The sequence below is a fragment of the Athene noctua genome, chromosome Z (assembly GCF_965140245.1).
Source record: "Athene noctua chromosome Z, bAthNoc1.hap1.1, whole genome shotgun sequence".
Lineage (NCBI taxonomy): Eukaryota > Metazoa > Chordata > Aves > Strigiformes > Strigidae > Athene > Athene noctua.
Genome location: NC_134077.1, coordinates 12,849,849 through 12,861,456, shown reverse-complemented (window position 1 = coordinate 12,861,456; position 11,608 = coordinate 12,849,849). Strand labels below are relative to the sequence as shown.

The 11,608-nt window shown below is 45.3% G+C and overlaps 1 protein-coding gene across 3 annotated transcripts in view; it reads left to right on the top strand.

Moving 5' to 3' along the window:
* Positions 1 to 9,356: 9,356 nt before the first annotated feature.
* The window catches only part of MTMR12 (myotubularin related protein 12), a 36,466-nt gene continuing 34,214 nt past the window's right edge, over positions 9,357 to 11,608 (top strand). For all 3 annotated transcript variants that reach the window (XM_074932575.1, XM_074932573.1, XM_074932572.1), the window contains exon 1: positions 9,357 to 9,519. In XM_074932575.1, coding sequence (XP_074788676.1) covers positions 9,460 to 9,519 — 60 coding nt within the window. In that variant the 5' untranslated portion in view covers positions 9,357 to 9,459. The remainder of the gene's footprint in view (positions 9,520 to 11,608) is intronic.

Here is an 11,608-nt window from a genome sequence, read left to right as displayed (position 1 = left end):
GAAGGTTCCTGCATACAGGGATTTACTGTCATTTTTCATGCTCCTAGGGTACGTGCTGTTCCGAAAGGGGACAGGTTTCTCAGAGGTCCAGGCCTATAGCTGCCAGGCCCATATGGGTACCTCACTATGCCTTAGGATGTCTAAAATGGCATTGTTGAGGTAACTACCGTGTATTTACATGTGTGAGAGAAAAGTGCAGGTACTTTTAAAAATTGGATCCAGTGTGATCCAGACTGTTGCCAGTATAGCCATATGAAACTGCAGCTTCAAAAAGGTGGGATAATCATGAAGGAAGCATTGTGGTATCAGCAACAGGGTGTGCTTGTGGCAGTGCACGCAGTGCTTGAAGTTATGAAGTTACCCTGGTAATTTAAATATTTGGTTTTAGTGCGTTTTGTAAGTGGAGAGCTAATAGAATAGACTAGATTATATCAGTTGGAAGGGACCTACAACAATCATCTAGTCCAACTGCCTGACCACTTTCACACTGACCAAAAGTTAAAGCATGTTGTTATGGGCTTTGTCCAAATGTCTCTTAAACACTGACAGGCTTGGGGCATAGACCACCTCCCTCTCTAGGAAGCCTGTTGCAGTGTGTGACCACCTTCTCAGTAAAGAAATGTTTCTTAATACCTAGTCTGAACTCCCCCTGGTGCAGCTCTGAGCCGTTCCCCTGTGTCCTGTCACTGATACCAGGGAGGAGAGCTCGGCACCTCCCTCTCCGCTTCCCCTCCTCAGGAAGCTGTAGGGAGCAATGAGGTCGCCCCTCAGCCTCCTTGTCTCCAAAGCAGACAAGCCCAGAGCCCTCGGCCCTCCTCACAGGACTCGCCTTCCAGCCCTCCCACCAGCTTTGCTGCCCTCCTCCGGACACGTTCAAGCACCTTCGCGTCCTCCTGAAACTGTGGGGCCCAGCACTGCCCGCAGCACTCGGTGAGGCCGCACCAGCACTGAACACAGCAGATAATCCCCGCCGTTGCCCGGCCGGTCGTGCTGTGCCTGATGCACCCCAGGCGGCGGTTTGCCCTCCTGGCTGCCAGGGCACACTGCTGGCTCACCGTGAGCCTGCTGTCAGCCAGCACCCCCACAGCCCTTTCTGCAGGGATGCTCCCCAGACACTCCTCTCTCAGTTTAGACCCGAGTCCAGCGTTACTCTGTCCCAGGTACACAATCCAACATTTGTTCTCGTTAAATTTCACCCCATTAATCACTGCCCAATGCTCCGATCTATCTGTACCCCTCTGCAAGGCCTCTTGTCCCTCAAGAGTCAACAGCACCTCCCAGTTTGGTATCATCAGCAAACTTGCTAATGGTGCACTCAGCTCCTGCATCCAGATAGTTAATTGAAATATGGAACAGAACAGTGTGTACATGACTTTTTCCTTATATGGAGCAAGCTGCTTTCTATGGCTATAAGTATCAAGAATGTCACCCAACACATTTTCATTCCCAAATGTATTGATTTTGATAATGTATCCTGTTTCAAGTTCATTATAATTTTGGTGGTGTTTTACAGAACCAAGGGCATACACATTTTTGCAGGAAAATGTTTGTTCTTCCCAGTCTTCTTCCCTTTGATGGTCAGTCATCTCAATAGCTGCATGTTTTCAGTGATCAGTAGTCTTTGAGTGAATTATGACTTTGTGAAGAGATAAGAAAGGGGGAAGCAAAACTCAAAAAAAACCCAGAAAAATGGTATCAGAAAGAAGACCAGAACTGACTAAATGGGTCCAAATAAAGAAATGAGGAAAGTCATTAGAGAGCTACAAATCAAAGCTAATTAAAAATTAAAGAATTTACATCAAGTAATAAAACAATCAACTACAAACTACAAAAACAATGTGAGAAAATTAAGAGAAAGGCTTTATTTCATGCAGAGAGAAGACCTAGTTCAGTGTGTGATTTGTCACCCGTGCAGCAAGTGCATTGCTCCACAAAAATACAAAAGACAAAGAAGTGCCAGGTGACTGAGGAGGTTGAGACTGAAATGGTTTAGGCTGATTGAGACTGAAATGTTACATGTAATGTCACTGCAAATGAGCTGGGAGGAAAGGTGAAGGGAAAGATGAAGAGCATGGACTGACCTTTCATTCATCTATCCTACTTCAAAGACAAAACTGTAATCTAGTGTCCATGCCTTTCTCCCTTACATTTGAATGGAGAGCGTCGAAGAATGTGTGAGCACAATTCTCCAAACACGTGGAAATCAAAATGAATGCTGCACAGCCAAAAAAAAAAAAAAAAAAAAAAAGGTGCAGTTTTTTTGCAGCAAATCAACAGGCTCAGCTGGGCTAATATTTGAAATGTCTCTGTGCTCACAGCAGCAGAGAGCGCTGTAGCATCGCTAGCAGCAGCTTCCTTTTAGAAAGGCAGAGTTAATTTTCACCTTGCTATGACAAGCACAAAGTGAAAACTGTGATGTTTCAGCTACTCCAGTGTTCCCCTCTATTGTCAAAGAATGCATTTTGAAATAATTATTAAATAAATAAATAAAGTTGCCATGGCAGCAAAATCCAATACAAACCCTCTGCTAGTGCATAAGAAGAGAGCAGTGGTTAGAAACACAATCAGGACTATCCTATGAATAAATTAGAAGGAAATACTTTTGGGGGTAAAGAAATGAAACGTTTCAGTATAGGCACAGGAGAAGAGAGAAGATAAATTCAATTTGTTCAGTCACTGGGGGGCTGCAAAGACAAAATGAGCTATAGAACTTGTCTGAGGTAGAGATTCCCACTGAGAAAGGCAGCCTGAGAAGGAAGTTATAAAGGAACACTTGATAAAATGTTTGTCAGAAGAGTGTATCTGACACATCGTTAAGAACAGGAGGAAAGGGATATTTCAGATGTAATTCTTGGGTGAGGAGATAGTCTGCATTTTTGCTTTCTTGCATCCCTTTCTTTAGAAACTTCTTGCAGCTGCCACCAGAGGTGACTTCAGGGCAAGAGATTCAGGATAAGTATTCCCCATATAGCAGAGGTAAATCATAAACCAGGATTCTGGATGTTTTAACTAATGTCCCCAGCACGTTCTCCAGCATATCCAAAGGCATAAAATGTGCTAATTTACAAGCTATGTGACCGGTTCCGAGCTCCTATTAAAGGAGTAGCCAGGGCTGAAGTGTTTCCCAAGGAGCAGTGAAGCAGAGTGAGAGAAAACAGACCTGAAAGCCAAGGTCTTGGAACAAAGTCCACACAAGAAATTTCCACCAACCCTCCGCTCATTTATGTATTCTCCCTGAGGTATAGTACCTCTACAAATGTCACCCACATATCAGAAAATAATAGAAAAGTTAAAATAATGTATTCCTGTGGACAAACCTTCTGGCATTCTGGAAGCACAGGTTAGTTCTGGAGTCCCCAAAACAAATGTTTCCGAATACCCATCCGACATTCAGGCATGCCAATTCCCATGCAGGCATAAGTGTGAATATGTTTTAATTCTAGAAAGTTTGGTCAAGAAACTTTCCAAAGTCCTGGAGCTGAAAACCACAGCAATTCTGGAGAAAAATGTTCTAGCAAATCAAAGACAGTTGCTAACAGGGAAAAATATATGAGTTTATGAGATTTCTTTTACAAGATTTGCTGCTTCTACAGTTTGCTGCTTCAAAGATTGATTTGTCTTAGCCAAATTAAGGTTTACCAGACTCAGACAAAGGCCTTTTTTGGAGTCAGGGACAAAAATGGGAAGCTAGAGCCAGCCTCTAGTCTCACATTTGTGTTTTACCATTAGCTTCTGCTAAAAGAGCATGTAGCTTTCCTTAACGGGTAGGTTTGTGCCTGTTTCTTAAATTATCTGGGCTGGATTTTTTAGTTACAGCAGCTGCATGGAAACTGGGTACAACAGCATGAGCATTTAGCTGGATGGCTTTTCTCAATACCCAACATCCACGATTAGTGACTCACACATGCATATTTCATTAGAAAATCAAAGCCAAGAGTATGTCAAGGGCCTGGTAGGCAAAGTAAAACAAGCACATTTTTTACTGCAGTTATGCACTAGATACAATTTTCACTGCTAAAGGAAAGGACAGAAGAGACAGGGCACCGCTAGCAAAAACTTCATGACTCTGTGTACCTTTTTTAAAAAGAGAAGAGGCTATTGTCTAGGCATAATACTGAGTATTTCTCCCTATGGATACGCTGGAACCTGCCTGTCCTGTACTCCATGACTCAGGAGTCTTTATGCCCAGTAGGAAGAGTCCTGCAGGGAATGACTATTTAACTAGATGCACCCGCTTTCCAGCTGGTGATGGTTAGCTGGAAATCTTCCCCAAGGACTTTCCATCCACATTGTGTTTGGAGAAGTTTCTTGGGCAGAAAGAATCAGGGCCACACAGTAACTCCAACAAGGACGCCTTGGCAGCTTTTTTCCACCACCCAGCCGAGAGATTGGCATCCAAATTGGGAGCTGAACGTTGCTCTTTTCTTTCCTGGGGTTCATTCCAAGACGGAAGAGGCAATTCAAGCTCTTTGATATCAGAATGATCATATAACTATTTACCATTCATGATCCTTAGCACCTCCCTTTGAACTGCAGGTTGAGAAGAACTGAGGGTGAGAGGTGAGCCCTGATTTAACTCTGCCTCACATCCAGCCGTGGTGTAGGCTTTCTCCTGATATAGATGGGGTTTGGCTCACCCTTTGGTTACTGTTAAGAAGTCTCCAGCCTGAAGTAATTAGGATTCACAGCCCTTTGGAGAATAAAAGGAAGAGGTTTACCACACAACAAAGAAGTCTGTGTGTGCCCATGAACAAGTAATTGTGCTTGCTTTCAAGAGAGCTAAAAAAAGGTGGGGAACTTCTGTTTCTGATACCCATGCTTCCTTGGGTGAGTAGAATTATTAGTTACTCACTTCCTCTTCTCCCACTTGTAGCTAAGAAAAGAAGGTAATTTTGTTGTTAGATGTGAGGAGCTTTGTTCCCTCAGTTTTCACAGCTTTCATAGAAATTCTTCGTTTTCCATCCTCAAGTATAAAACATATGCGTCTCTGTGACTAAAGTAAACACTCTGGTCCAGGGTGTGTTCTCGGCAGTTAATGCCTGTGTCCTAGTCTTCATTATGTACTTGTTAATTTAGTCTTGCATTCATGTTTTGGCACTATATGCCCCAAGTGGCAGATCAACCTTTCTGGTAAATGGTGGGATGCCCCCATGGCCCCTCTCTAACAGCCTTTTGCTGTCTAGAATATCACTTGACTAAGACTTAAAATTTCAGTTTGCTCATTAGCTCTTGAAGGCCCTTGTAGAACAAAAACATTCAGTAATTAGGGGATAGACACTAAATTGCAAAGGTCTGTATTGCTACCACTGAAGGAACCTCTGTTTGCCATCTGAGTCATGAACCAGCCACATGGGACCTCCCAGACAGCTTTACTTAGAGAAATAAAATGCATCTCTTCAACCACCTTCAGGGAGGAACTGGGCACATCATGTCCCAGGACTGACACATGGGATGGTCCAGGAGTCAGAGCCAGAGGTTTCAGCTGAGGAAAGCTAGTATAGAGCTGTTTTCCCTTTACTTGGGAGATTCACATGAAACCTTTCCGAAGAAATTATGTTCTCACAACAATGAATAGAAAACTCTGCTTAAAAAATCGAAATGCACAATATAGTCAGTAAAGAAAGAACACTGCAACAAAGATAAAAGATGAAGAATTCATAGAGGACAGCATTACACAATCTCTGACTATATACTTTAAATGAAAATGAAAACAAATTGTTATATTCCACAGCTTTAAATACTACCTTGGAGTTCACTATGAACATGTCAGATCGTAAAGGATGAAATCTGAACCAAGTTAGAGGGCTAACTCCCAAAGGACACCTGAAACTACCAGCAGATGAAAATGTCAATGTGAACTCAGTGCTAAAAGCATCATCTTAGCCCTTTTTTTATCTTCCTTTTTTTTTTTTTTTAATATAGAATTGCCTTAATTTGCATAAAGCTAACATACATGACTTTCAGTAGGAAATTATCTTAACCTGTGTAAAGCAGAGACAGCTGCTGGCTGTTTATAGGCAGACTGATTTGCTGACCTTTCCCCAAAGGATATCACAGTACATTCCTCATTTCCAGTTTTTATTTTGATAGTTTCCAGTAATCTGACTTCCAGCTCTGTCTTAAGTCTTCTACATTTCCTGTATACTGATTTCAGCTTCTTTAATGTGGTCTCATACTGTTTAATATACTAAGCCCTAAACGGAGTTATTTAATTGAACAACAGAAATAGGGAGTATCAGGCCAAGTATGCATGGCTGATCTCTGTATACCTGAGGTAAATCCAACACTTTTGGGACACCTCTTACCTTCTGAGCATGCATTGGCCATCTGTGATGCTCTGGGAAGGGTCAGGGTAATTATGCATATACCACAGTAATACAACAATTTCTACATCTAAGGGCAATTGTTCTGGTAATGCCCAGAGAAGTGTAATAAAAAAAAAAAAAAGAGAGAAAAAAAAAAAAAAAAAGAAAAATCTTCAATTTCTATACAGGTAGCTTTTCTGGATAGAAGAGGATATTTGGGAAACCTTCACACATGGTAACTTTGTGGGATTCTCTTTCCAGCTGCTACTTCAAAATCTTTACCTGTATCAACATTGAAAGTGCGTTTACTGAAAGCAGTCTTCAGACCTGGATCCAACCATGATGAGGGGTCAAAGGGGAAGTACAGCCTCAGAGCCCTGCCAATGATTTACCACCCTGGAATGGAAGCTCTTATTTTCTTCAAAAAGAGGAAATAGAAAGTCGAAACTCAGATGTAGTCATGCAAGTTTGCTCAATACTCAGGAATGGCTTTTAACAATTTAACACTTGCCCAACCTACACCAAAGTGCCCACAACACACAGTTGACCTGCAAACCCTGCCTATCCAAGAATCTTTGGGACTCCCCAAGGCACCAAAGGTTTACAGAGTCGAAGGCTCAGAAAAGCTGAAATGTGATATAAAGCTGTATTCAGTGGTCACCAAAGACCTCGGCAACACAGCCCTCATGTCTGTGTTGCAGCTGGCCTTTTCAGAGACAAATGTACTTTTCTGAGGTAAGCTAACTTGCATGTGTGGTAGCTTTGTTCCTTCCATTCCAGAAAAGATGGACACACTGACTGATGAAGTAGGAATCTGGATCCAGCCCTCAAATTCCAGGAAGAGGTCTTCAAATCTCTTCCACAGTGGGTTCAGCTCAGCACATTTGGCAGCCTGGGGAGCAAACCCCAGGAAGGGGCACTCCTTGCCCATTACCAGAAACATGACATGGGGGTATGTGGATATTCTGCTGCTGAAGAATAGCTTACATTCCAATTTTTTGCATGTAGAGCTTTTTTTGATGCGATGTTGAAGAATGAATTCCCTTGTGCTATGTGGGAATTAAAGCTCCTTTTGCACTTCCCATTGGAGTTAAGACTCTGGCCTGGTGTCAAAACATCCCTTCCTCTCTGATATGTGCTGTTCCAGTAAGTAGCTGCTTTTTGCCTTAGTCTGCTGTAAATTTCAGGGCATGCTTGGGGGTAATCCTGCTGTTGCCACTGCAAATTCAGATGCCTTCAAAGATTTAAGTTTTTTTTATAGTGGTATTCTCTAACTTTGTGTATTATAATACACTGGTGATCATGGAGATATTGTCCTAATTTTCTCCCCACCCTAGATTCACACCAGTGTAATCTCATGGGCTGTGCTTTTGACCTATGCAGCTGAGGTTGGATGCCATGTAAAGGAATGATGTGGAAGCAGCTGTGGAGTGAAACGTGAGAGCTCGTCTGCATGGGATGCCACACCAGAATAGCCTTTGTTGTGAAACTACTAACCAAACCTAATATCTGAGTCTTCTTTTTTTCAGGCAGAAGGTGATTAAATCCAAAAAACTTGTCATTTCTTGAGCGTGAGATGGAAAATAGGGAAATTAATGTATTTATGAATTAAAACAGTCACTCCATTTAATTTTTATAAATGCTGTTTTATGACTCCATGTATCTCTTCCTCCTTTAGGTTTCCTAGTCTGGTTTGGAGCAAGGTAAATAAAGTAAAATATTACAAGAGGGGGAAATGATATGAAAAGTGCTTATGGTTAGTATTTGAAGGAGCTACTTATTTTCACCTCCTGTGGTCTATTGAAGTTTGTAAAATATGTTTTATTTTTGTAAAAATATTTCCATAAAGTCTATTCTGTATGCAAATTGTCACCTAGGTTACCATTCGTCATTTAAGTTGCTGGGTAGTCCTGCTGCATTGCCACAGGCAGCTGACAATATTTGCATTGTTCTGTATCCACATAAAAGTTAAGCTTTTAGAAGTAACCTAGATACCTGTTAAACCTGGTGTTTATTTACAGCTCTGATTATACAGTACCCAAAGACAACATTCCGGGGAGGCTGTGACTGTGACACTTTAATAGACACTGGGCAGAGGATGTCTTGGGGTGTATCAGCAGTCGGGTTTGAGAGGATCTAGAGGGTTATTTAATGGAGAGCTTGTTTTATGTCATTTTCCTTGTACCTCTCCTGCTGAGTAAAACTCAGCGTCTCAGTGCTTTGTTGAGATTTTACCTGACAGAGAGTTTTCTTACGAGCGTGCACGTATACAACACAGGCACCTTGCTGCTGAGTAAGAACCTGTGCGATGGACGATTTAAACAAAGGGACAACTTGACCACAGAGCAGGCCAGAGCGGGCAGCCTGCAGTGATGCAAAAAAGGTGCGGTTACCCTGGAATGAAAAAATGTCAGTGGGAACCCGGTGAGCCACCGGCGCAGCGCAGGCGGAGGGAAGCGCGGTGCAGGACGCGCTGCGGTCACGGGCAGGCGGCCGGCAGGGCGGTGGGGGTGCCCCGCGGGAGAAACGCGAGGCGGGGCCGCCGCCTCTCCGCCGCTCGCGCGCTGCCGCCGCCCCGCGCGGGTGCGAAGCGCCGAAGAGCGGGGCGCTCATCCCCACCACCGGTACAGACACGACTGCCTCAAGCGCACCCGGTGCTGGGCGGCGCCGCTCCCAGCCCTGCGGCGGCCGCCCCCGGCACAGCGCCGGCTCCAGGCCCCGGCGGCCCGGCCCGGCCCGGGGACAGACGCGGCCGCCGCCGCCGCGCTCCCGCCCGCGGGGGCAGGGGGAGCAGCGCCTCCCGGCGGCGGGGGCCGCGCCCCACATCGCTCGCCCTCCCTCTCCTCCGGCCACCGCCCCGCCTCCTCCCGGCGCGCCGCCTTCGCGGCCAGTAGAAAATGGGCGCGCTTATGAGTGACAGCGGCTACGCCCAATGCGGAGGGGGGCGGCGGGGAGGCGGTGCTCCAGAAATGGCCGGCGGCGGGGCGGGTGGGCTGGCGCCGGGCGGGGCCTGTTGCGTGTGCCGGATACTGCGGCGCGTGCTGCCGGCTCTCTCCCGCCGCGGCCCCCCGAGGAGGAGCCGCCCTGCCGAGCGGTGCCGCCGCTGGCCGGTGCCGCCGCGGGCTCCAGGGGCAGAGGGGAGGCGGCCGGAGCCATGTTGGGCAGCGGGGCCAAGGCGGCCAAGCCCTCCTTCGTGTCCTACATCAGCCCGGAGGTGCGGGGCGGGCGCGGCCTCCGTCCCTGAGAGGGGCTGCGGCGGGGCGCCGCGAGGGAGCGGGCCGCGGGAGGTGCGGGCGGGGGGAGCTGTCAGGCGGCGGGGAGCCCTGCGCGGGCCCGGCTGGGGGTCTCGTCAGGGCCGCGGGAGCCGCCGTGCGCCGTCGGGCCGGGCGGAGCGGCGATTGGGTGGTGGGTGGGGAACCGCGCGGGCTCCACCCGTGCTGCCGCTCCCCTTGCCCCCCTCTCGGGTTTCGCCGCGGGAGTGTTCCGCGGGGGGTTGAAGAGCTCGGTGGTGGGATGGAGGCGGGCGTGCGGCTGGAGCAGGGCTGGTGCGAGCGTTGTTAGGGGTGCTGTTTCGGGGGGTTGCATGTCTGGTGCCTCGAAGGTGCTTCCCCGAGGACGAGGGGGGAAGCCTCTTGCTTGTTGCTTCTCGAGGAAGCTTAAAAGCTGTAGTTAGCCTGCCAGTCTTAAGCTGACGGTTTTTCTGGTACTTTGCTTGCATTGTTTTTTGTAAGCAGTGACCAGATGTCAGGCAGTTGTGGCTGTCAGCTCGCTTTTCTTAATGACCCTCAACACCACTTCACTCCCCATGTATGCTCTCTTTGTACACTCCTTTTCGGTTCTGTCCCTGTAAAGCCCCGTGTCTCCTTAACAGCTTGATGTTGAACTCTTGGCCGTGCATTTATTTCATATTGTTCTTCCTGTTGTCCTTTCACTTATTTATTGAGCCTTATGTTGGCAGTTTGATTGAAGTGACTTTAGACTCAATTTACTGAGGTCATGTTGTTAGCAGATGGTATTAGATCAGTATTGTTACTCAGTATTCCTTCATTCTTATTCCTGTTTTCTAGGAAGACCAGTCTTAATGGAAACTAGCCATTTGTGGGGTTGTTTTTTTTTTCCCTCTGTAGTTCTTTATAATCTGTCAAACTGTCCTTAATTTTTTGGTTCTCTTGAGAGCTTCTTGAGGAAGAGATTTTTGTCTGTTTTGTTAATTAGTACAGAGTTTCTCACTGATAGCGTGCTGGAGAATCATCTGGTTTTATTTTTCACTGAATTTGACATAATAATGCAGAGTTACTATGGTTTAAATCATCTGTGCTGTTTCAAACTTAGGTCCTTATTTTGTGGTAGCAGCTCTGGTTTTATATGTTGTTCAGCCCTGCTGACTTGTAGGTTTCATCGGTTTACTTTAGAAGTTTTCAATCATCTGACTTGTATTGGATATAAATGTAAATGGATATAAATGGTAGGTTCTAATGTTTCTGGAGTCAGCTAATATATCTGTGTGAAGTCAGTCTTTCACCTTAGGAAAGTAGGTTGTACAAATATATAAAAAGGTGTGTGCTCAAGGAATGGAATTTTGCAAAGGTAAGAACTTCACGTGTTGGATTTACTGAAAGACACTTCAGTGTTTAAACGAGCATGCTGGACGACTAAAGCTTGCTAGGAAAGAATGGCTAGTGGGAAAAGGTGCAAGTCAAATATATGTAGTGCAGTAAGATACCAAATAATAAAGACTAACTTGATTATTACAGTAATGTAACTCTTCAAGTATTATTCTGATGGCTGCAGGGAAAATAACAACTATATTCAATAATGGAAGATGAAAATCTTAATGAAAAATCCTGATCCACTGGAGCTTGCAGTCATTAACTCTGTATTCATGCTGCTTTTAACCATCTCCTTTATGTACTTAAGAATTTCATGGACTTTTGCAGCAGAAGCTTTGAAATACCGACCTGACTTCTGCCACAGAATTGGTGTCTTTTGCACCTTCAAAAGCTTAGTGATGCCAGTGGAAATTAAAGCAAGTTTAACTCTTTGCTCTGTTGGGTACTCTCTCTTGACAGCCTATGACTTGCTTTAATGGGATGGTTACACAGGAAGCTGAAGACTTCAGTGGATTTTATGAAAATTAAAAATTAAATTTTAGATATATGATGAAACCTGTGAGGCTATTTGGGGATCTGGATAAAGCATGTTCATTAGATAATCTTAAAATAAGCAGAAGTGAGCATCTCTCAAGGAGCTGTGTTCTATATGTACTTGAGAAAAACAGCTTTCTGAACACAAATTTCCTGTAC